Source organism: Oncorhynchus kisutch, linkage group LG5, assembly GCF_002021735.2.
Source record: "Oncorhynchus kisutch isolate 150728-3 linkage group LG5, Okis_V2, whole genome shotgun sequence".
Taxonomy (NCBI): Eukaryota; Metazoa; Chordata; class Actinopteri; order Salmoniformes; family Salmonidae; genus Oncorhynchus; species Oncorhynchus kisutch.
In genome coordinates, this window is record NC_034178.2 from 7,948,455 (window position 1) to 7,975,182 (window position 26,728).

General features: G+C 44.2%; 1 protein-coding gene across 3 annotated transcripts in view; it reads left to right on the forward strand.

The window, feature by feature from the left end:
- Positions 1 to 26,500, forward strand: part of LOC109890603 (rho GTPase-activating protein 6) — an 80,382-nt gene extending 53,882 nt beyond the window's left edge. For 2 of the 3 annotated variants that reach the window (XM_031824344.1, XM_031824346.1), the window contains exons 3-13: positions 6,469 to 6,540; positions 12,429 to 12,706; positions 12,868 to 13,063; positions 14,575 to 14,630; positions 16,386 to 16,536; positions 18,625 to 18,773; positions 19,874 to 20,053; positions 21,701 to 21,792; positions 21,961 to 22,193; positions 23,370 to 23,441; positions 23,529 to 26,500. In XM_031824344.1, the coding sequence (XP_031680204.1) occupies positions 6,469 to 6,540; positions 12,429 to 12,706; positions 12,868 to 13,063; positions 14,575 to 14,630; positions 16,386 to 16,536; positions 18,625 to 18,773; positions 19,874 to 20,053; positions 21,701 to 21,792; positions 21,961 to 22,193; positions 23,370 to 23,441; positions 23,529 to 24,121 (2,072 nt within the window). In that variant the 3' untranslated portion in view covers positions 24,122 to 26,500. The remainder of the gene's footprint in view (positions 1 to 6,468; positions 6,541 to 12,428; positions 12,707 to 12,867; positions 13,064 to 14,574; positions 14,631 to 16,385; positions 16,537 to 18,624; positions 18,774 to 19,873; positions 20,054 to 21,700; positions 21,793 to 21,960; positions 22,194 to 23,369; positions 23,442 to 23,528) is intronic. The other variant, XM_031824345.1, reaches the window with a different exon arrangement.
- The last annotated feature ends 228 nt before the right edge of the window (positions 26,501 to 26,728 follow it).

Genomic DNA, 26,728 nt, shown 5'->3' on the forward strand with positions numbered 1-26,728 from the left:
CCAAGGTGGCATAGCAGTCAAACGTCTTTTGTCCTTCGTCTTGTCGTGTCCCATGTATATATCTTTTTATATATTTTTCTTCTCATATCTTTTTAATATTTTTTTCTAAACCTCAACTTCAAAACACTCTCCTGCAACCCGCCTCACCCAATGTGGTGCGGATCTGTTTTTTCTCTAAAGTATGTTTATTCACCTTGAATCCGGAATCCCCCAATAGAAGCTAGCCAGCTCACTAGCTACTAGCTAGCAGTCATCAGCTAACCATTAGCTCGGAAAGCTCTCTCCAGTTTGTACAACATTACTCAAACCAGAGCATACCGGACATATTTTTCTCCATATCCCCGGATTCCTACCGCAAGCTCTGGACATTTTCACCTGGATCGTCGTAGCTAGCTAGTTGCTATCTGAGTACTATACCTATTTTGCCAATTGAACTTGGATGCCTCTGCTACTCGGATCTCTACTAATCCATCACGGCTGGTCTATCGACGTCACCGCACGCGGAGGCTAAAACAGACTTTCCTCCACCGAGACGTCCCTCTAAGGCCCTTCTGCTAGCTTGCTATCCCCGGCCTGCTAGCTGTCTGTGAATTGCCATGTCTCCAGCCAGCCCAACCACTCACTGGACCCCTATTAATCACCATGCCTCTCCCTAATATCAATATGCCTTGTCCATTACTGTCCTGGTTAGTGTCTTATTTCACTGTAGCGCCTCTAGCCCTGCTCAATATGCCTTAACCTACCATTTAGTTCCACCTCACAAATATGCAGTGAAATCACCTGGTTTAAACATCTCTAGAGACAATATCTCTCTCATTATTACTCAATGCCTTGGTTTACCTCCAATGTACTCACATCCTACCATACCTCTGTCTGTACATTATGCCTTGAATATCTTCTTTTTTTATTTTACCTTTATTCAAAAAATATAGATCCAGGAACAGATATAGCCTTGGTTCTCTCCAGACCTGACTGCCCTTGACCAGCACAAAAACATCCTGAGGCGTTCTGTATTAGCATCAAACAGCCCCCACGATATGCAACTTTTCAGGGAAGTTAGGAACAAATATACACAGGCAGGTAGGAAAGTTAAGGCCAGCTTTTTCAAGCATAAATTTCCATCCTGTTCTGGGACTTGGAGAATAAGAACACCTCCTCCCAGCTGCCCACTGCACTGAGTCTAGGAAACACTGTCACCACCGATAAATCCACTATAATTGAGAATTTCAAGAAGCATTTTTCTACGGCTGGCCATCAACAGTCCTCCACCCCCCACAGCAACTCGCCCAAGCCTCCCCCACTTCTCCTTCACCCAAATCCAGATAGCTGATGTTCTGAAAGTGCTGCAGAATCTGGACCCCTACAAATCAGCTGGGGTAGACAATCTGGACCCTCTCTTTCTACAATTATCTGCCAAAATTGCTGCAACCCCTATTACTAGCCTGTTCAACCTCTCTTTCGTATCTTCTGAGATTCCCAAAGATTGGAAAGCTGCCGTGGTCATCCCCCTCTTCAAAGGGGGAGACACTCTAGATCCATACTGCTACAGACCTATATCTATTCTATCCTGACTTTCTAAGAACTTCGAAAGCCAAGTTATCAAACAGATTACCGACCATTTCGAATCCCACCGTACCTTCTCCGCTATGCAATCTGGTTTTCGAGCTGGTCATGGGTGCACCTCAGCCACCCTCAAGGTACTAAATTATATCATAACCACCATCGATAAGAGACATTACTGTGCAGCCGTATTCATTGACCTGGCTATGGCTTTCGACTCTGTGAATCACAACATTCTCATTGGCAGACTCAACAGCCTTGGTTTCTCAAATGATTGCTTTGCTTGGTTCTACATCTCTGATAGAGTTCAGTGTGTCAAATCGGAGGGCCTGTGGTCCGGACCCCTGGCAGTCTCTATGAGGGTGCCACAGGGTTCAATTCTCGGGCCGACTTTCTTCTCTGAATACATAAATGATGTTGCTCTTGCTGCTGGTGATTCTTTGATCCACCTCTACGCAGATGACACCATTCTGTATACCTCTGGCCCTTCTTTGGACACTGTGTTAACTAACTTCCAAACAAGCTTCAATGCCATACAACTCTCCTTCCGTGGCCTCCAACTGCTCTTAAATGCAAGTAAAACTAAATGCATGCTCTTCAACCGATCGCTGCCCGCACCTGCCCGCCCGTCCAGCATCACTACTCTGGACGGTTCTGACTTAGAATATGTGGACAACTACAGATACCTAGGTGTCTGGTTAGACTGTAAACTCTCATTCCAGACTCAAAATAAGCATCTCCAATCCAAAATTAAATCTAGAATCAGCTTCCTATATCGCAACAAAGCATCCTTCTCATGCTGCCAAACATACCCTCGTAAAACTGACCATCCTACCGATCCTCGACTTCGGTGATGTCATCTATAAAATAGCCTCCAACACTCTACTCAACAAACTGGATGCAGTCTATCGCAGTGCCATCCGTTTTGTCACCAAAGCCCCATACACTACCCACCATTGCGACCTGTACGCGCTTGTTGGTTGGCCCTCGCTTCATACTTGTCGCCAAACCCACTGGCTACAGGTTATCTACAAGTCTCTGTTAGGTAAAGCCCCGCCTTATCTCAGCTCACTGGTCACCATAGCAGCACCCACTCATAGCACACGCTCCAGCAAGTATATCTCACTGGTCACCCCCAAAGCCAATTCCTCCTTCGGTCGTCTTTCCTTCCAGTTCTCTGCTGCCCATGACAGGAACGAATTGCAAACATCTCTGAAGCTGGAGACTCACATCTCCCTCACTAGCTTTAAGCACCAGCTGTCAGAGCAGTTTACAGATCACTGCACTTGTACTTAGCCTATCTGTAAACAGCCCATCTACCTACCTCATCCCCATACTGGTATTTATTTATTTTTGCTCCTTTGCACCCCAGTATCTCTACCTGCACATTCATCTTCTGCCGATCTACCATTCCAGTGTTTAATTGCTATATTGTAATTACTTTGCCACCATGGCCTATTTATTTCCTTATCTTACCTCATTTGCACTCACGGTATATAGACTTTTTGTTTTCTTTTGTTCTACTGTATTATTGACTGTATGTTTTGTTTATTCCATGTGTAACTCTGTGTTGTTCTTTGTGTCGAATTGCTAAGCTTTATCTTGGCCAGGTTGCAGTTGCAAATGAGAACTTGTTCTCAACTAGCCTACCTGGTTAAATAAAGGTGAAATAAAAAATTTTTTTAAACTATTTTCCAAACACACTGGCTCCAGGTCATGCCAGGTAAAGCCCCACCTTATCTCAGCTCACTGGTCAGACACTCCAGATCTATGGAGAACCATCACAACACACCATTCTTACGTGCCAGATTCAGACAATAGTCAAGGTCCTTAAGGCTTTTTATTTTATTTTTATATAGCTCCCATTCAGGCTGACAATTTCTTTTTTTAGACCATGCAAGCCACAAAGATAGCAGCACCCACCCATAGCATGCGCTCCAGCAGGTATCTCTCACTGGTCACCACCAATTGCCAATTCTACCTTTGGCCGCCTTTCCTTCCAGTTCTCTGCTGCCAATGACTGGAACGAACTGCAAAAATCACTTATGCTGGAGACTCTTACCTCCCTCACTAGCTTTAAGCACCAGCTGTCAGAGCAGCTCACAGATCACTGCACCTGTACATAGCCAATCTGTAAATAGCCCATCCAATCTACCTCATCCCCATACTGTATTTATTTATTTATTTATCTTGCTCCTTTGCACCCAAGTATCTCTACTTGCACATTCATCTTCTGCACATTCTACCATTCCAGTATTTAATTGCTCTATTGTAATTACTTCGCCACCATGGCCTATTTATTGCCTTACTACCTCCCTTATCCTAACTCATTTGCACATGCTGTAAATAGACTTTTCTATTGTATTATTGATCGTATGTTTGCTTATTCCATTTATCTTGGCCAGGTCGCAGTTGCAAATGAGAACTTGTTCTCAACTAGCCTACCTGGTTAAATAAAGGTGAAAAAAACAAATATATATACTGTATATATATACACCTGTTCCACGAACAGTGGGATTTGACTGAGCCAATGGGGGGAAAAAACATCCTTGTTAAGATTTTAAACCAATCATAAAAGAGCATACCCACTGGACATAGACATCAATTTAACATCTATTCCACATTGGTTCAATGTAATTTCATTGAAATGACGTGGAAGCAACATTGATTCAATCAGTGTGTGCCCAGTTAATAACATCTTGACTGTTTTGAAGACAGATTCATCGACTGTTTGATTAGAGGCGCTCTGGCTATAGACACAGTTTTGAGGTATTTCCTCAATAAGAGTTCCAACCCTTGGTCCAAGCTGCCAGAGGTTTCCTGTGCATTAATCAAAGATCTTGCTAGGAGTCATAGATCTTGTTGACAGCTGACAAAACACTTCTTTCCATTCCTCATAATGATTCAGTCGTTTCCAAATTTAAACTCATATTTGGATCCACCCTAATTCAAAGCATGATGTGAAATTATCCGTATCGTCCATCTGCTGGGGATATCTAATCTTGTGAAGTAGTGTGCTGTAACTTTGATATAATAGTAGAATAATATGCTATAAAATACATTTTACATTGAAGGTGCTCATTCTCTACTTTTCTCAGTGTTAAGTTTCACTTCCAGGATTGAGCTCAGGTGACCTGATTCCTTATTATAAAGTGGATGGTTCGAGCCCTGAATGCTGATTGGCTGATTCCTTAATAATCCCTCTTCGCAGGAAAGCCTGAGGATCAAGAGGAAATGAGAATGTCCTATGTTTCTTTCCTCTTGATCCTCTATTTTTTAAATGTTTTACATTTTTAAATTTCACCTTTATTTAACCAGGTAGGCTAGTTGAGAACACCTTTATTTCACCTTTATTTAACCAGGTAGGCTAGTTGAGAACACCTTTATTTCACCTTTATTTAACCAGGTAGGCTAGTTGAGAACACCTTTATTTCACCTTTATTTAACCAGGTAGGCTAGTTGAGAACACCTTTATTTCACCTTTATTTAACCAGGTAGGCTAGTTGAGCACACCTTTATTTCACCTTTATTTAACCAGGTAGGCTAGTTGAGAACACCTTTATTTCACCTTTATTTAACCAGGTAGGCTAGTTGAGAACAAGTTCTCATTTGCAACTGTGACCTGGCCAAGAAAAAGCAAAGCAGTGTGACACAGACAACAACACAGAGTTACACATGGAGTAAACAATAAACAAGCCAATAACACAATAAACAAGTCAATGGCACAGTTGAGAAAGGAAAGTCTATATACAGTGTGTGCAAAAGGCATGAGGAGGTAGGCAATAAATAGGCCATAGGAGCGAATAATTACAATTTAATAGATTAACACTGGAGTGATACATGAGCTTGATGATGTGCAAGTAGAGATACTGGTGTGCAAAAGAGTAGAAAAGTAAATAAAATAAAAACAGTATGGGGATGAGGTAGGTAGATTGTGTGGGCTATTTACAGATGGACTATGTACAGCTGCAGCGATCGGTTAGCTGCTCAGATAGTTGATCTGTTGATGAGGGAAATAAAAGTCTCCAACTTCAGCGATATTTGCAATTCGTTCCAGTCACTGACAGCAGAGAACTGAAAGGAAAGGCGGCCAAATGAGGTGTTGGCTTTGGGGATGATAAGTGAGATATACCTGCTGGAACGTGTGCTACGGGTGGGTGTTGTTATCGTGACCAGTGAACTGAGATAAGGCGGAGCTTTACCTAGCATAGACTTATAGATGACCTGGAGCCAGTGGGTCTGGCGATGAATATGTAGCGAGGGCCAGCCGACTAGAGCATACAGGTCGCAGTGGTGGGTTGTATAAGGTGATTTGCTAACAAAACGGATGGCACTGTGATAGACTGCATCCGGTTTGCTGAGTAGAGTGTTGGAAGCTATTTTGTAGATGACATCGCCGAAGTCGAAGATCGGTAGGATGGTCAGTTTTACTAGGGTACATTTCGCAGCGTGAGTGAAGGAGGCTTTGTTGCGAAATAGGAAGCCAATTCTAGATTTGATTTTTGATTGGAGATGTTTAATATGAGTCTGGAAGGAGAGTTTACAGTCTAGCCAGACACCTAGGTATTTATAGTTGTCCACATATTCTAGGTTGGAACCATCCAGGGTGGTGATGCTAGTCGGAGGGGCGGGTGCGGGCAGCGAACGGTTGAAAAGCATGCATTTGGTTTTACCATTGATGAAATCACTGGACCAGAGGCTGGAGACACTCATTTGTCATCTTTATCGCTGCAGTGTTTTGATAACCAATGCTCTTTGAAGCCACTGGCTTGATCATCTCCAAAATGGCCGACATACATGATAATGGAAGAGATCAGCCAATGTGACAGCAGGTCATTGTGTGGATTGTTATCAGTGTGTACAGATAACTGACAGTTTTTCATGATTTTCTTTATTTTTTTCTCTCAGATGGACAGAAAAGGAAGAAGTCGTTGAGGAGGAAGTTGGACTCTTTGGCGAAAGAGAAAAACAAAGATAAAGGTACATTGATGTGAAGCCCTCAACATGGTTGTCACTAGTTACCACATCCACAAAGTCAAAAGCCTGCCCATTTCTTCAGTTTTCTCTTGTTCAAATGGTATTTTAAACTTAACCCTAACCTTAACCACACTGCTAACCTTATGCCTAACCCTAACTTTAAATGAACCAAAAGTCTTTTTTTTGTTTTTTTGATTTATATAGCCAAATGACTTTGTAGCTGTGGTAACTAGTGCAAACCCCTCAGCATGGTATTTTATGGAAAGACTAAGTGCATTGTACTGTACATTTTCCTGCTGTGACAAATTGGTCAAATTAATATAACAGATCTGTAGGCTATGCAAGCAGTGTCCTCCTTGGTAATACGATTAACACTGTTTAACAAGGCAGACATTGAAAGCAGTCCCTTCACTATTGGTGCTTCAAAAGGGACTCGGGAGGCATAAGGATAGTGGAAATATTGGAAAGATAAGGATTGGGTGTATTTTCAGATGCAAACTAGAACCAGGGGTTAAGGGGAGCGCTCTTGTTTTAATTTTTTCTTTGGGTTTTACTTTTTTCTTTTTACGCTGTCACATTTATGAAGATGTTTTCCCAGTCCTGAACATTTAGTTTCCAGAGGGAACAGAAACTTGTCGGTCCCCAGCCCTACACTCTTAGAAGAAAGGGTTTAAAAAGGGTTCTTCGGCTGTTCCCATAGTAGAACCCTTTTTGGTTCAAGGTAGAACCCTTTTGGGTTCCATGTAGAACCGTCTGTGGAAAGAGTACTACATGGAACCCAAAAGGCTTTTACCTGGAACCAAAAATTGTTCTTCAAAGGGTTCTCCTATGGGGACAGCTAAATAACCCTCTAAGGTTCTAGATAGCACCTTTTTTTAAAGTGTAGCCCTAGACCCAGGTGAATAGCAGAGTGGCTATGAAACATAGACATATTTACTAGGGGAGGAGCAGGGATATATTTAGCAAAGTGGAGCAACTCCTTCTAAGGGGACTGGGCTGAAATACAGCCACTGTGCTTGCATCACAGACGGCATATTTGGCAACGTGCTAACTACAGATCTGATGGAAGGTAGCTCTCCAATAGAGATGGAGGTAAAAACTACTCTAAGTGGTATAACGTACCAGTCAAAAGTTTGGACACACCTACTCATGCAAGGGTTTTTCTTTATTTTTACTATTTTCTACATTGTAGAATAGTAGTGAAGGCATCAAAATGATGAAATAACACATATGGAATCATGTAGTAACCAAAAAAGTGTTTAAAAAAATCTAAATATATTTAATATTTGAAATGCTTCAAAGGAGCCACCCTTTGCCTTGATGACAGCTTTTCACACTCTTGGATTTCTCTCAACCAGCTTCACCTGGAATGCTTGTCTTGAAGGAGTTCCCACATATGCTAAGCACTTGCCGGATGGTTTTCCTTAACTCTGCGGTCCAACTCATCCCAAACCATCTCAATTTTAATTGATTTATTTTGCTCCTTTGCACCCCATTATTTTTATTTCTACTTTGCACATTCTTCCATTGCAAAACTACCATTCCAGTGTTTTACTTGCTATATTGTATTTACTTTGCCACCATGGCCTTTTTTGCCTTTACCTCCCTTCTCACCTCATTTGCTCACATCGTATATACACTTGTTTATACTGTATTATTGACTGTATGTTTGTTTTACTCCATGTGTAACTCTGTGTCGTTGTATCTGTTGAACTGCTTTGCTTTATCTTGGCCAGGTCGCAATTGTAAATGAGAACTTGTTCTCAAGTTGCCTACCTGGTTAAATAAATGTGAAATAAAAAAATAAAAAATTAAAAATTGGGTTGAGGTCGGCTGATTGTGAAGGACAGGTCATCAGATGCAAGACTCCATCACTCTCCTTCTTGGTCAAATAGCCCTTACACAGCCTGGAGGTGTGTTGGGTCATTGTCCTGCTGAAAAACAAATTATAGTCCCACTAAGCGCAAACCAGATGGGATGGCGTATCGCTGCAGAATTATGTGGTAGCCATGCTGGTTAAGTGTGCCTTGAATTCTAAATAAATCACTGACAGTGTCACCAGCAAAGCACCATCACACCTCCTCCTCCATGCTTCATGGTGGGAATTACACACGCGGAAATCATCTGTTCACTTACTCTGTGTCTGACAAAGACATGGCGGTTGGAACAAAAAATCTGAAATTTGGACTCATCAGACCAAAGGATAGATTTCCACCGGTCTAATGTCCATTGCTCGTGTTTCTTGGCCCAAGCAAGTTTCTTCTTCTTATCGGTGTCCTTTAGTAGTGGTTTCTTTGCAGAAATTCAACCATGAAGGACTGATTCACGCAGTCTCCTCTGAACAGTTAATGTTGAGATGTGTCTGTTCCTTGAACTCTGTGAAGCTCTGCAGCAGAGGACAAGTTCATTAGAGTTACCAGCCTCAGAAATGGGGTCTTCCTTTCCTGTGGCGGTCCTCACGAGAGCCAGTTTCATCATAGCGGTTGATGGTTTTTGCCACTGCACTTGCAGAAACTTTCGAAGTTCTTGACATTTTCCAGATTGACTGACCTTCATGTCTTATGGTAATGATGGACTGTCACTTCTCTTTGCTTATTTGAGCTGTTCGTGCCACAATATGGACTTGGTTTTTTACCAAATAGGCGTATCTTCTGTATACCACCCCTATCTTGTTTCAACAAAAATGATTGGCTCAAACGCATTAAGAAGGAATGAAATTCCACAAATGGACTTTTAACAAGGCACACCTGTAAATTGAAATGCATTCCAGGTGACTACCTCATGAAGCTTGTTGAGAGAATGCTAAGAGTGTGTAAAGCTTTCATCAAGGCAAAGGGTGGCTACTTTGATTTGTTTAACACTTTTTTGTTTACTATATGATTCCACATGTGTTATTTCATAGTTTTGGTGTCTTCACTATTTTTCTATAATATAGTTTTTTTTATTTTAAGAATAACCCTTGAATGGGTAGGTATGTCTAAACTTTTGACTGGTACTGTATGTAAATAATTAATCACAGCAGTAGTCCCATTCTCAGTTTCTCATGTCATGTAAACTCATTGCGTGACAGATCAGCGGTCGATGAAACATTCCCCTGAGGTACTGGGTTAGAAACATAGTGGCTGTGAACATGCAGGCTGCCAAATGCTGTGTCAATAAGGTGTGTGTGTATGTATGTGTGTGCGCGTGCATAAGTGTGTGTGTGTTTAAGTGAACATTCTCAAAGTTTGTGGTTGTAGAGAGAGTGGACTGTGTCACCTAGCATATGTGGTTGTTTAGTACATGATGACTCTCCTTCTCCCTCCCTGCTTCCCTCCATACCTCTCTCTCTCCCTCCCCCTCTCCCCCCCCCCTCTCTCCTCCCTCTCTCTCTCTTTCTGTCTCTCCCTGCTTCCATCCCTCTTTCTCCCCCTCTCTCTCTCTCTCTCTCCCTGCTTCCCTCCATCTCCCTCTCTCCCTCCCCTCTTTCCCTCTCTCTCTCCCTGCTTCCCTGCCTCCCTGCCTCCCTCCCTCCCTCTTTTTCCACCCCCCTCTCTCAGCTGTCATGTGTTGTCTCAAAGCTCTGGCTCAATCTGTCACAAGAGCGGGACATGTGTGATGATGTGGCATGTGCTGTGGTCCATAGGGGTTGACGTGATGCCGTACTGGCCTCTGGAGCAGCCTCTCTCTCAGCTGTTCAGACAACCATAGTAAATGAACTTACAGTAGGGTATACACTGCATCAAACTCACTCCTGAGAGGGACCTGTTTATAATGTAGCCTTCTAACACTGCACTGCAACAACAGAATGTGTTCCGGGACTGAAGCAGACATCTGTCTGGGTGATGCCTTTGGCTTGTGATTGGGTGGACCTTAGGTTTGTTGTGGACCGGAAGATATATTGTCATCCAATGTGAACAACGGTTTCCACATTGAACCTAATACGGCTTAACATTTACTGTAGTCTGTATCTCTCTCGGTTCCGGTTTGGAGACGCACTTGCTCTAAAGGTTGTGACTGTAGTTGAATAGTTTAGTTTCTCTCCTAGACAGAGAGTGAGAACAGGCCTAGAGTAGTGCCAGCTCACACAGACACTGTTAATTGAATTTACGAGACTGCCATGAGCCTGTTCTAAAAATGACTTGTAAGCAGGACTTTATTGTTCACTGTAATCAAAGACCACCTGGCTAATGTGGTGGGCTTACGTGCAGAGAAGTCTTAAACAGATGTACTGTTAAGAAATGGTTCCTTGTTGACTTATTTATGGGAAAATGTAGGCTGGGTGAGAAGTTTTCTGAGATTTAGTTTAATCTGTTTTATTCGTAGCATGTGCAGTAATCTCTTTTCGCCGTGTTCATCGAAACACTGATGGTATCTTGAAATGTTTAATTGGAGATTTGTTTCACGTTGATAATCCTGACCTGCGATAAACCAAGTCTGTAAACAGCTATTTTTAGCTTATTCCCTTCTCTTTCCATTGTGTGAATTGAATTTCCATGAATCCCTTTTCTTTTCATTGTGTGAATTGACTTTCTTTCTTTTTCTCCCTTGTCTTCCTTCCCTTCCTCTCTATCACTCTGTCTCATACATGTCAGTCATGTCTCTTGCATTGTCTCTTGGTCACCATGATAACAATACATTGTTAAAATTGTTTTTATATATCGAGAGCTTGGGACTATAAGGTTCTATCTGCAAAAAGAGGATTCTGAGATAATTGGCTTTAAAGTTCCAAAGCCTAATTTGTGTCAGCAATTTGTGTCTTATATTCTTTTGAACTAAACAGGAATTGGGATATTTAGACTACTATACCACTGTAGGTAGAGAACATTGACCAGAACAAGGCTATGTCAATAACAACATTTAGACTAAAATGCAGATTCTACCTGGAACCAAAAAGGGTTCTTCAAATGGTAGTCCTATGGGGACAGCTGAACAACCCTTTTAGGATCTAGATTGTAGTTTTTTTTCTAAGAGTGTACTGTCAGGGACCTGTGTCTGTTAGGGGAATTGATACATCCTGTTAAAGGAAAATACCACCCGAAAACGATCTTTTGGTATTTCTTTCATTAGTCCACTGTTGTTTTTCATTAGTCCGCTAGAAGCTGGGTAGACAGTGATGGCTGAGTTCCTCACTGGAGATCCAAGTACGTAACTTGAATTTCCGTGCCAAGCTCCCATTGACATCAATGTATGATTTACACAAACGTCTGAGCTACACACGCACTTCTCCAGTTAGGATTTGGCGCTGAATCAGGAAACCTTTAAAACATCATTTGTTATGTTTTTATTTTTATTTTTATACTATTATAGCACACGTGAAGAATGTCTCCTTTTTCTCTCGCGGGCCTACCAATGCCTCAAAGTAAATATGATGTAGTTGAATATGTGGATACGTGCACACCTGCGTCCAAATATTCAATGAGTGAATTAATACTCACTGAACAATCAATACAGTAACAATCATAATCTAAAGATCTCTATCGTTCACAACACATTCACATGGAGGACCACACACGTCTTTCATGCATACACAACCACACACACTCTCTCTCTCTCTCTCTCTCTCTCTCCCGCTCTCTCTCTCTCTCTGTCTCTCTCTCTCGGCCTCTGTCTCTCCCTCTCGTTTTGTCTCTCTCGCTCTCTGTCTCTCTCTCTCGGGCTGTCTCTCTCTCTCTCCCTCTGTCTCTCTCTCTCCCTCTCTCTTTCTCCCCCTCGGTCTCTCTCTCCCCCTCGGTCTCTCTCTCTCCCTCGGTCTCTCACTCTCCCTCAGTCTCTCTCTCTCTCCCTCAGTCTCTCTCTCCCCCTCTGTCTCTCTCTGTCTCTCGCTCTCTCTGTCTCTCTCTCTCTCTCTCTCTCTCTCTGCTAAGAATATGGTATTTACATTCCTCTCTCTCCCTCCCCTCCCCTTCCAGAATGCATACCCCAGGCCTTTGGTATGGCCCTGTCCCAGGTGATCGCCAACGACCGGACCCAGAGGCAGCGCCAGGATAGCCTGCGTCAGGACCCTCCTCACAGGGAGGAGCATAAGGACCCGTCGGACCTGGTGTCGTCCATCCTGCAGTTTGCCACCAAGAGGTCCACCAATAAGGAGCTTTCCAGCAGTAACTCCTCCCTCAGCTCCACCTCGGAGACAGCTAACGAGTCCACGTCGCCCAATACGCCCGAGGCTGCCCCACGGGCACGCAGGAGGGTGAGGGTCTCCCCCCACACGCCTACTGTACCAACTCCATACACACACTCCATCGCCGTGTGAGTGTGTGTGTGTGTGTGTGTGTGCGTGTGTGTTTGTGTGTGTGTGTCTGTGACCTCAAGTAGACGTCAGCTTGATAATGCTCTCATTGTGGTCTGCAGGGGGGCATGTCGGTGGACTCCATCACAGACCTGGATGATAACCAATCCCGCCTGTTGGAGGCGCTGCAGCTCTCTCTGCCCGCTGAAGCACCCAGCAAGAAGGAGAAGCACCGGGACAAGAGGCTGAGCCTCAACCCTATCTACAGACAGGTGCCTCGCCTGGTGGACAGCTGCTGCCAGCACCTGGAGAAGTATGGTACGAATGAATACAGCCCCTCTCACTGATCACACCTGGGGCCTGTTCAGTAGGGCACAATGTAGCAAAAGGTTTTGCAATGGAAAACGAAAACGAGCGCAGGTAGCACCTCCCTGTTTCAAAACGTTTCCTATGTGTTGGACATGGCTCTCAAAATCCTCGTCTTTGTCAGGGATCACTCACCTGATCTGATTCGAGCGCCACATATTTACCCCACCCTGCACTGCCCAACCAGCCCCACATCTTTACCCCGCCCTGCACTGCCCAACCAGCCCCACATCTTTACCCCGCCCTGCACTGCACAGCCAGCCCCACATATTTACCCCGCCCTTCACTGCCCAACCAGCCCCACATCTTTACCCCGCCCTGCACTGCCCAACCAGCCCCACATCTTTACCCCGCCCTGCACTGCCCAACCAGCCCCACATCTTTACCCCGCCCTGCACTGCACAGCCATCCCCACATCTTTACCCCGCCCTGCACTGCACAACCAGACCCACATCTTTACCCCACCCTGCACTGCACAACCAGACCCACATCTTTACCCCGCCCTGCACTGCCCAACCAGACCCACATCTTTACCCCGCCCTGCACTGCACAACCAGACCCACATCTTTACCCCGCCCTGCACTGCACAACCAGACCCACATCTTTACCCCGCCCTGCACTGCACAACCAGACCCACATCTTTACCCCGCCCTGCACTGCCCAACCAGCCCCACATCTTTACCCCGCCCTGCACTGCACAACCAGCCCCACATCTTTACCCCGCCCTGCACTGCACAGCCAGCCCCACATATTTAGCCCGCCCTGCACTGCCCAACCAGCCCCACATCTTTACCCCGCCCTGCACTGCACAACCAGCCCCACATCTTTACCCCGCACTGCACTGCACAACCAGCCCCACATCTTTACCCCGCCCTGCACTGCACAGCCAGCCCCACATCTTTACCCCGCCCTGCACTGCACAGCCAGCCCCACATCTTTACCCCGCCCTGCACTGCACAGCCAGCCCCACATCTTTACCCCGCCCCGCCCTGCACTGCACAACCAGACCCACATTTTACCCCGCCCTGCACTGCACAACCAGACCCACATCTTTACCCCGCCCTGCACTGCCCAACCAGCCCCACATCTTTACCCCGCCCTGCACTGCCCAACCAAGATGATGTAGAAACAAGGCAGTAGTGTCTGGCCATTCATTCCCGACACTCAGTGAACCGACTTTGCAATCCTTCTCAATGTGGATCCCAGGGTTTACTCCCCCCGCTCTCCCGCAGTCTTTGAATCCTCACTTGCTGGACTGAGCGTTAGGAGCTAAAGTCCTCTAAGGTGTGAATGGGCCACAGCAGCGTTGGTTTAGGTTTGCTGGTTTATAATCTCTGTGTTGAAAGGAGGCGTATGGCGGCTACATCTTCACGTCTCTTCCATCTGTGATTATTCGGCCTGAGTGTCTCTTTGACCAGTGGAGGATGATGCTCACTTATGTCCTCCGCTGTTTCTTCCGACAGGTCTTCAGACGGTGGGGATATTCCGAGTGGGGAGCTCCAAGAAGAGAGTGAGGCAGGTGAGAATCTGGATCACACATTGCTGCACAAAGCTGTTGTTTTCAGCCCACCGCGAGTGTTCGGCGACCCCTTTAAACTTAATCCATTTTATTGATAAAGGATCTTGTATTGATAACTCAGTTGAAGCATCGATTGAAATGAATTACACATTTTATTAATTGACTGGTTCTGGTTGACAATATGGTTTTATAAGTCCTTATCATTATTTTTTTAACAGGGACCAACGCTAATTACATTATATTTCTGTATACTGTGATATAGATAGAAGCTATTGAAATGAATGTATATAGATAGAAGCTATTCAAATTCTGATATGTTGACACAATATATTTATATTCATGCATTGGTTTTGATATTGCCGCTGCTTCGGAGAATGCACACCCACTTAGCATTAGTTCAGCGTACGTTATTAAAGGAAGCAGAGCGGATGAACTAGACCCCGGCTGAAGAGCCAGGCTCCTCTGTAGTCGTGGCCCTAATCTACAAAGGGACGCAGTTGAGCCTTAATGCCATATTGTAATTCAAGCAGGGCTTGTAGCATTCATTTCCATCCCAGGGCCTGTATTCAATTTCTATCCCAGGGCCTGTATTCAATTTCCATCCCAGGGCCTGTATTCAATTTCCATCCCAGGGTCTGTATTCAATTTCCATCTCAGGGCCTGTATTCAATTTCCATCACAGTGCTGATCTAGGATCAGGTTTGCCTTTTATATCATAATTAATCAGATTACATGGACATGTATGTTCTGCCTATATCGTCATAGTCATAGTGTGGTTTTAAGTATTTTTTGCTCGTCGTTAATTTTTCTCCCTCCTTTCTTTTTACTGTCAGTTGAACATTTGCTTTTGGTTATTATGACAGAAAACTCAATTAGTTGAAGTGTTGTTTTTGGACAATGTCTCTGTTTTTTTTTAAGGAGATTTGAGTGTTTTCTGACTTGTGTTCTCCGAGTTAGGACTTTGCCGTCTTCTCTGTATGCGTAGCTCACAATGGCAGATCCTAATCTTTCGTTCAAGTCAGCAAAAACACAAGCACTGGTGCCAGCCAGTTTCAGCCTCGGTCTTAAATGGTGTTGTTTCCGTTCTAAGATGGGGAGTGTATTTCTATTTTCAACATCTCACCGTTTGAGGGAATACAAAGCTATCAGCGCGTTGAATCAAAATGTCACCATGTGAGACAATCTACATGACTTCTAAACTGTAATCCCCCGTTTGCTGACTCGAAAAAGAACGGACTATATCATCGACATCACTAACAGATCGTATTTTCAAAGTTACTTAAATCTCAACCATCTCTCACTTTAAGGAAGTAGCTATATGATTAGGCTACTTCCTGCCAACATTTAGATCTGTAACCAGGTTTTTATCTAAAACACAAGCTATAATCAAACTTCGCTATAATGCTTGATCAAACACAATACTTGCTTATAATGCTTATCTTACTGGACTAAGTGGACCCATTTTAATCCTGAGTAATGCTAGGGGTCAGATTGCGGAGTAAGCAGGTTGACACAGTATGGGAACAGAACCGGTTGGACCAGGACTACCTGTGAGAATGTTTTCACCACCAAGGTCACACCTGGTGTGTGTATATCTGTGTGTCTCCGTAACGTGAGTGGAATGTGTTCACATGCGTGTGATGCGAATATGTTTGAGTGTTTCTCTGAGTTCACTTTCTAACTGTAGTCGCTGTAAACAGTAAAGTACGTGGACTACATGATATATCTCATGTTCTGTTTTACTCTGTCTCTTAGCTGAGGGAGGAGTTTGACCGGGGAGTGGACGTCCAGTTGGATGAGGAGCACAGTGTCCACGACGTGGCCGCGCTTCTCAAGGAGTTCCTCAGAGACATGCCTGACCCTCTCCTCACCAAGGAGCTCTACACTGCCTTCATAAACACCATGTGTGAGGAAACATCAACTTCACTACTTATGAATACTACCCTCTGTGTGCAGCATTAGAGTCAGTCTCTGCCCTAGGCCCAATCACCTTCGTTGGCCTCTTTTAGTAGGACACACCTTCAGTTTGCACTAAACCCACACTTAAGAGTGTATACTTGGGTCAATGACACACAGGCTGTATGCACTGTAAAGGTTGGGCTTTACCCTACCAGAGTGCATACATTGTGCCAAGTGTTGTGTATGTGAATGTCATTGTCTACATGTACAGTCGTAGCCAAAAGTTTTGAGAATGACACAAATATTCATTTTCACAAAGTCTGCTGCCTCAGTTTGTATGATGGCAATTTGCATGTACTCCAGAATGTTATGAAGAGTGATCAGATTAATTGAAATTACTTGCAAAGACCCTCTTTGTCATGCAAATGAACTGAATCCCCAAAAAACGTTTCCACTGCATTTCAGTCCTGCCACAAAAGGGCCAGCTGACATCATGTCAGTAATTCTCTCGTTAACACAGGTGCGAGTGTTGACGAGGACAAGATCACTCTGTCATACTGATTGAGTTCGAATAACAGACTGGAAGCTTCAAAAGAAAGGAGGGGGTGCTTGGAATCAATAAGATTGCACCGAAATCAACCATTTATCAGATCATCAAGAACTTCAAGGAGAGCGGTTCAATTGTTGTGAAGAAGGCTTCAGGGTGCCCAAGAAAGTCCAGCAAGCGCCAGGACCGTCTCTTAAAGTTGATTCAGCTGCGGGATCGGGGCACCACCAGTACAGAGCTTGCTCAGGAATGGCAGCAGGCAGGTGTGAGTGCATCTGCACGCACAGTGAGGCAAAGACTTTTGGAGGATAGCCTGGAGTCAAGAAGGACAGCAAAGAAGCCACTTCTCTCCAGGAAAAACATCAGGGACAGACTGATATTCTGCAAAAGGTACAGGGATTAGCATGCTGATGACTGGGGTAAAGTCATTTTCTCTGATGAATCCCCTTTCCGATTGTTTGGTGCATCTGCAAAAAAGCTTGTCCGGAGAAGACAAGGTGAGTGCTACCATCAGTCCTGTGTCATGCCAACAGTAAAGCATCCTGAGACCATTCATGTGTGGGGTTGCTTCTCTGCCAAGGTAGTGAGCTCAATCACAATTTTGCCTAAGAACACAGACATGAATAAAGAATGGTACCAACAAATCCTCCGAGAGCAACCATCCAGGAACAGTTTGGTGACGAAAAATGCATTTTCCAGCATGATGGATCACCTTGCCGTAAGGCAAAAGTGATAACTAAGTGGCTCGGGGAACAACACATCAATATTTTTGGTCCATGTCCAGGAAACTCCCCAGACCTTAATTCAATTGAGAACTTGTGGTCAATCCTCAAGAGGCGGGTGGACAAACAAAACCCCACAAATTCTGACAAACTCCAAGCATTGATTATGCAAGAATGGGCTGCCATCAGTCAGGATGTGGCCCAGAAGTTAATTGACAGCATGCCAGGGCGGATTGCAGAGGTCTTGAAAAAGAAGGGTCAACACTGCAAATATTGACTCTTTGCATCAACTTCATGTAATTGTCAATAAAAACCTTTGACATTTATGAAATGCTTGTAATTATACTTCAGTATTCCATAGTAACATCTGACAAAAATATCTAAAGACACTGAAGCAGCAAACTTTGTGAAAATTAATATTTGTGTCATTCTCAAAACTTTTGGCAACGACTGTATGTCTATGTGTATGTATATTTGCCTATGTGTATATTTGTGAGAGTGTGACATATTTCAAATTATTTGACTGAATCCTCACTCTTAACCTCTAACCTCTGACATCTAACCCCTGTCCTCTACCTCTATAGTGCTGGACTGTGAGGAGCAGCGGAGTGCCACCCAGCTCCTGGTTTACCTGCTGCCAGGCTGTAACAGCGACACCCTGACTTCTAACCTCTAACCCCTGACCCCTGTCCTGTTCCTCTGTAGTGCTGGACCGTGAGGAGCAGTGGAGTGCCACCCAGCTCCTGGTTTACCTGCTGCCAGGCTGTAACAGCGACACCCTGACCTCTAACCTCTAACCCCTGACCCCTGTCCTGTTCCTCTGTAGTGTTGGACTGTAAGGAGCAGCGGAGTGCCACCCAGCTTCTGGTTTACCTGCTGCCTGCCTGTAACAGCGACACCCTGCACCGCCTCCTGCAGTTCCTCTCTACCGTGGCGAACCACGCCCACGACAGCCAGGACAAAGACGGACAGGGGGTGAGGCGAAGACCCGTTCCGTTACCCCCACCACTCCCCATGATTCCCAAAACAACCACATGTCCCTACCCCTAGACCTCCCTATAAACTAGATCTGAGAGTATTGGATAGGTGTGTAACCCGGCGTCAAACTTCAACAGCATATCTTCCTCCCTCACTAACTCGCACTGAGACTAGTTCTCGCGATCTCGGGTTCCTGGGGGGGAGGGGGTGGGGGCACAAGGTCTCAGGAACACGCAATCAAAACATTGTCATGTAATTGTGTCCCTCTGATGCATAGTGACTGATTTGGTCTCTTGATGTGATCAAGGGGACGAGGCTAATTCAGAGGGTTGGATACGGAGGGCTGCTGTTCTGTGACATTGTGGTGAAGTCTCAGTTTAGCCATTGTTGCGTGTTCTTCATGGTAGTTGTCCAATCTGTTTAGCTAGTTATTTTCCTGAAGCACTCAATATCGTATTCAATGAGGTCAATATAGTATTCTATGAGGTCAATATTGTAGTCTATGAGGTCAATATTGTGGTCTATGAGGTCAATATTGTGGTCTATGAGGTCAATATTGTGGTCTATGAGGTCTATTATAGTCTATGAGGTCAATATAGCAGTCTATGATGTTAATATAGTAGTCTATGAGGTGAATATAGTAGTCTATGAGGTCAATATAGTAGTCTATGAGGTCAATATGGTATTCTATGAGGTCAATATGGTGTTCTATGAGGTCAATATCATATTCTATGAGGTCAATATGGTATTCTATGAGGTCAATATGGTATTCCATGAGATCAATATGGTATTCCATGAGGTCAATATGGTATTCCATGAGGTCAATATGGTATTCTATGAGGTCAATATTGTATTATATCTGGTCAAATTATTATTTTTAAATCAGGAAGTATAATGAAGTGTATCTCTTTGTGTTAATGACAGTCAATTGCACATGTTTGCCTAGTCTAGTGTGGCTGTATGTGATTCCATGCTAAGCAGGAATCACATACAGGACACACAAAACTGTATGCACTCACTGTACTCAGTGGCTTTAGATTAAACCATTTGCTAAGCAGCTGGCATTATTGTTGTTCCTATGTCCTCATCTCCTCCAGGTGACGGGGAACAAGATGACCTCTCTGAACCTGGCCACCATCTTTGGTCCCAACCTGCTCCACAAGCAGAAGAGTTCAGATAAGGAGTTCAGTGTGCAGAGTCCGGCCCGCGCAGAGGAGAGCACCGCTGTCATCGCTGTCCTCCAGAGGATGATCGCAACCTTCCACTCCCTCTTCATGGTGTGTGTGTGTTGATATCCTACCCATTCTCCTGTTTAGTCCCTCTTTATAATACAAACTTGCACGTATATGGTAATTGGACAGGCAGGTACTGTGTAATTACAGTAATGTATTCCTAATAGCCAGCAAACAAGCTACAATGAATTATCACTTTAGATTGGCCAGTAAGTAAGACTCCCTTGTGAGTTCATTGTATACACTGTACACAGGTGAGGTGATGCAGTTGTAGAGAAGTTGCAACAACTACATAACCTACATTGTGTAAACTCAATCTGTTTATGTAGTTATCATGTCAAATGCATGGGTTTAGCACTGACACATTTGATGAACTCTCTATGTCCTAGGTCTGTATACAGCCATACCATTTCCATTACCTCTGCCTGTCCTCTTTCTTGCCATCACACATCCCTCCCTCCGCTCAGACCGTGTAATTCAGGGTAGTGGCGGGACGCTGGAAAGAGCTATTGTTAGTGTAACAGTATAACTTTAGTCCATCCCCTCGCCCCTACCCGGGCTCGAACCAGGGACCCTCTGCACACATCAACAGTCACCCTCGAAGCATCGTTACCCATCCCTCCACAAAAGCTGCGGGGGGAACCACTAGTAGTCCCCTCACGGGGAACCACTAGTTCAAGGTCTCAGCGCAAGTGACGTCACCGAAACGCTATTAGCGCACACCACCGCTAACTAGCTAACCATTTCACATCGGTTACATTAGGTCCTGAAATGTTATCACTCGTGTTTTTCGACTGGGCTGGGTTGTTTGCTGAAGGTCCTGACGTAAACCAATAAAGATGTTTGTAGCTCTTGAGTTGGATGTGTTTGGACTGTCGTGCTTCATTGCCAAATCACTTCTTTTATTACCCTTGTATTTCATTGCCCATTGCCCAGACACTATGCATCAGGGATGGGCAACTGTTGGGGGCAACAAAAAAATCGCAACTCGTTATGAGGGGCCACAGTGGCTCGTGGGTCTGCGTACATTTTATTTTAAAGTTAATTTCCTGCAATTCTGCATATTTTGCCATGGAGCATAGAGAAGATTTTGCAATTTTCTAACTCATTTAGTGTAATTCTAATAATTTTGCCATGGTGCGGAGAAAACAATGTGCAGTTTTACAGCTCATTTCCTGCAATTCTACATATTTTGCCATAGGATGGAGGCAAATGTTTGTAGTTTTTAATTTGATAACTGATCATCAATGGACCCCAACCCGGTCGGTAATTCAACCATGCTGACGATAAGTTTAGATAGCTGGCCGCTAGACTAACTTACCAATCTAAAGAAAAAAAAGAAAAAAAAAAATGCTGAAATGGGCTAATTGAGTGAATTCTGATGCACAACCTAGTTTCTAAATTTAACCTTGTGTATTCTATTATTGGTGTAGTCCGTGGGCCGCCAAGTTGCCCTTCCCTGCTATACATGGATCCATAGACTGGTATTTAATAGTATTCAATGTTATACTATGTGTTCATCTATTGACTGGCTTGTGATCACCAAATGTGAAGATGGAAAAAGTTAGACTCACTTTCACCATGAGGTTGTCTTGGTCAATAGCACCCCCTAGTGCTCTATCATGTGCCATTACATACATAAACCATGTTTTTTGTACTTGTTTGGTCATGTCTGCTGTTGTCTGTGTGTAGGTGCCCCCGGACCTGCAGAATGAGGTCCTAATGAGTTTACTAGAGACTGATCCTGATGTGGTAGACTATCTGCTCAGGAGAAAGGCATCACAGTGAGTACATTGGTTCCACTGCACATATCAAAGTCACACATTTTGAGTACTCATGGAAAGTAGTTGCTTAGCCTGGTGGTCATGTCTGTTGAGAGAAAGTGCAATATCTTTTTATTCTCTCTACCCATCCGTTTCTCTCCCTCATCCATCCCTCCTTCCACTCCACAGGAGTCCAGACGTGTTGCGATCGGAGGATCCTTTCTCCCTGAGCGAGAGGCGCTCCTCCAGTGACTCCAACAAGGTCTCCAGTGGAGAGCTGTCCCCCTATGACAACAACTCCCCCATTCTGTCTGAGCACCAGGGGGAAGGGACCAGCCCAGGGTCAGAACAATACACCCTGGTGAGGCAGATGGCAGGACGGACACGGGACACCCATGGGTCCAATCCTTGGGTCTCAAAAGGTGAGGGGACTACTGTCCAGTCTTACTTAAGCTGTGGTTGATATGATGGTGGTGATAATTATGATGATGATGATTACGAAGATGTCGATGATGATTGTGGTGGAGGTGATGATGATGATCTTAATAATGATGATGACGATGATGATGATTGTGGTGAAGGTGATGATGATAATATTAATGATGATGATGATAATGATTGTGGTGGAGGTGATGATGATGATTATCTTAATGATGATGATGATTGTGGTGGAGGTGATGATGATAATCTTAATGATGATGACGATAATGATTGTGGTGGAGATGATGATGATAATTATCTTAATGATGATGATTGTGATGATGATGATTATCTGAATGATGATGATGATAATGATTACCTTAATGATGATGATGGTAATGATTGTGGTGATGATGATTATCTTAATGTTGATGATGATTATCTTAATGATGTTGATGATGATGACCATTATCTTTTTTTTTGTATATAAAAAAAAAAATCCTCCTTTTTCTCCCCAATTTCATAGTATCCAATTATTAGTATTAGTATCTTGTCTCAACTCCCGTATGGGCTCGGGAGAGACGAAGATCGAAAGTCATGCTTCCTCTGAAACACAACCCAACCAAGCCGCACTGAATCTTAACACAGCGCGCATCCAACCCGGAAGCCAGCCGCACCAATGTGTCGGAGGAAACAACGTGCACCTGGCGACCCTGGTTAGCATGCACTACGCCCGGCCCGCCACAGGAGTCGCTGGTGCGCGATGAGACAAGGATACCCTAACCGGGACAACGCTAGGCCAATTGTGCGTCGCCCTACAGACCTCTCAGTCGCGGCCGGCCAGAGTCTCTGGTGGCACAGCTAGCGCTGCGATGCAGTGCCCTAGACCACTGCGCCACCTGGGAGGCGGTGATGATAATATTAATGATGATGATGATGATTGTGGTAGAGGGGATGATTGTGGCGGTGATGATAATCTTAATGATGATGATGATGATGATTGTGGTAGAGGTGATGATGATAATCTTAATTATGATGATGATGATTGTGGTGAAGGTGATGATGATGATGATGATGATGATGATGATGATGATTATAATCTTGATAATAATGACGATGATGATGATGGGTATGATGGTCCCTAAACATGGTCATGTTCATTATGTCCTATACGTCAGAGGAGCATGCTAATATCTGGGGAGCTTGGCATTCCACTCTGAAACCAGGGCTGATGGACCAGCCTTATGCAGGTAAGCTGTTGAAATGTAACAATGAAATTTTTTGACTTTTACTTATCTTAATTTTCAGACTTTTTCCATTGACATCTGTATCTCCAGGTTCCCATAGCAACATGTCAGAGGGCAGCTCACGCAGCTCCCAGGAAGGACTTGACTGTCTCCAAGGCGATGCCAGGCAGGTGGTACGACGGACACAGACCTCGCTGGGCGTGGCCGAATGCAGGCCCCATCCCCCTGTCACACGGGTCTGTAGCAGCCCTCACAGCAAGGCGGGACGGCCGCGCCTTCTGCTGAGCCTCAACCCTGTGACCACACCCCTACCGTACCCTGACAGCCAATCAGCAGCCAGCAGCGCAGAGAACCTCCCCCAGGGCATTAGACACCAGGCTAACCCCAGCCCTAACTCTGCCCACTCGGGTCCTCCCCCTCCCCCTTACGGCGGCTTGTCCTCCAGGCTCTCCCCCTCTGCCTCTAAACCAGCCCAGCCTGTCTCCCCGTCCCTCGCAGCACCCCCTCACCAGCACCCCCTGCAGGGTGGGAGGCCAATGGTGCCACAGAACTCAGCCTCCCCCACCACGGACAGCATGGTACCCATGAGCCAAGAGTGGCAGGACTGGCAGAGGGACAGATGGCAGATCTGGCAACTCCTGTCCTCGGAAAACGCAGACACACTCCCAGAGACACTGGTGTAAGCTGGACCATAGGACCGTGGGGTAGTGTTAGCCATCCCTCCCTCCATCCCTCCCTCTGTCCTCCCCTCCGTCCTTCCCCCTAAACACGGGCGCCATGGCGTTGTTTACATGTGCAGCTGCTGCCTATACTACGGACTTGGTACACTAGTCACTAGTGTTTCCTATTTGCTATGTATTGATCCGCGATTGATGTTGTATCCTGGTCATCCCTTTGCATGTTATTAAATATTCTCTCTGAGCTGTTTCAGAGAGGATCAAAATGAAACTGTCAGCAAAACATACCTCAAACGTCAAGTTTATCAATTTGATTCACACTTGCATGTCCACTTTTCGATAAGGACCCAGTTTAAATTGAGCTGCATGAAATATGTAGAGGTGACTTTTGAAGACAGGAAGGTTTAATGTTTATGACAACAATTTGATAAGCTACAGTCAATTTACATGACCAATCCTACCCTTATATATTTACTGAAGTCGTCACATATATTAGTGATCGCTGCTAATATTCAGAGGGTATTTACTTGCTGATTATATCCCGGTAAGTACCGCACACGTTTGTATGAGCAGAGTTTTATTCAATGTCAGTCACCAAGTAACAGAGCCCATAGTACAGTTTTGCAACAGTTTGTATATAAGCATTATAATGTATTTTATGTCGGCCTAGCTAACATTTTTTTTTACAGGCTGTCTAAATATTTGTGTCGTGTGGTTTTAACTCGGTTGAAAAAGATAACGTCTGTCAAAGCTTTACTAAGTTGGGTTCTAAAAGAACAGTACTGTGTTCAAGTTCTTTAATTCCTTGACTCTCGTTTCATCAAATGTTATTCTGGGCGTCTATAAAGTCTCATCTGCTTTCTCTCTTTCCGTAGTTGACATTGTTCTTTTAGCTATTGGATTTCACTTCACCATGGTTGCTACAGCATGGCTTATCTTACAAGCTCATATCAACATAATTCATTCCAATGATTCTCTCATTCCATTAGGTGGTTGATGTCAAGGTTATGGCTGCATAGGAATATTAAAAAGACAAGTTCATTGCTGGCCTGACAAGTTCATTGCTGGCCTGACAGGTTCATTGCTTGCCTGACAGGTTCATTGTTGGCCTGACAGATTCATTGTTGGCCTGACAGATTCATTGCTGGCCTGACAGATTCATTGTTGGCCTGACAGGTTCATTGTTTCATTGTTGGCCTGACAGGTTCATTGCTGGCCTGACAAGTTCATTGCTGGCCTGACAGATTCATTGTTGGCCTGACAGGTTCATTGCTGGCCTGACAAGTTCATTGCTGGCCTGACAGATTCATTGCTGGCCTGACAAGTTCATTGCTGGCCTGACAGGTTCATTGTTGGCCTGACAGGTTCATTGTTGGCCTGACAGGCTCATTGTTGGCCTGACAGGTTCATTGTTGGCCTGACAGATTCATTGTTGGCCTGACAGGTTCATTGTTGGCCTGACAGGTTCATTGTTGGCCTGACAGGTTCATTGTTGGCCTGACAGATTCATTGCTTTCTCTCTCACTGTATTTGTCCGATTGATATGGGATTTTATGAGATATTTGCACTTACAGTACTCTACTGGACTCTGGGAATTGCCAAAGCTTTTTTGATTCCTCCTTTTCAACAACAAAACAAACACGTCTCTTGCTTTTGTCATTACATGCACTGTCTGCCTCTATTTTCTTTGTAAATGTAAAAATGGTTATAAAAAAAAGTTTGAGCTTTATTTAACTAGGCAAGTCAGATAAGAACAAAGTGTTATTTACAATGACGGCCTACCCCGGCCGAACCCAGACATTGCTGGGCCAATTGTGCGGCGCCCTATGTGATACAGCTCTTGATACTCTATAATTTACCTGATGCTTTTTGCTCCCAAATAAACCAGTAGTCTACAATCATTTCCTAGTTTTGTGGATATTTGCAGGCAAATACTGCACATTTTCTAAATGGTAGTTTGTTTGTTGGTTCATTTCAATCCGTCTGCATGTCGAGAGGAATTTGAAGTGTGAGAGACATTTGAATTATTTACAAGGATTCGCACATTTCTACATATCTTCACAGTGTCCCTAAAATGACATGTCGAATACTCGTCCCATCCTCACTTCTATAAAAAACGCTTTCAACAGCTTGTGTTTCTATGCACTATTCTCAATGCCTGTGTGTTGGAGTCAAGTATGCCATGGATCCATGCTCTTTGAAAAGGATTACAACTGTTATGTCTGTTCAGTATTGTAATATATGGAAATAACTGATTTTACCCCCCCCCCCCCCAAAAAAAATCAACAAACACATGTATATGGCCCGGGTTTTGATCTGATGTCCGCTTTTGTATTGTGTGTCGTCTTAAATATGCCATTGTGGAATTAAACGTGGAAGAAGGTGTTTTGTGTACTTGGTTTGTCTTATACACCTTTTACCAGTGGCGATGTAACCCATTTCGACAATACATGAATGTTTGACGGTGTAATAACAGTGGAGAACCAAAAGAGGGGACCCTAGATCATTTTGCTTAGTCGTTTTGTCCACAGGTCATTCTAAAGATACGTTCTTAAACGTTCTTAAAACAATTTGGATATATTTGGACAATTTGATAATTCTTCACCTTGAAAG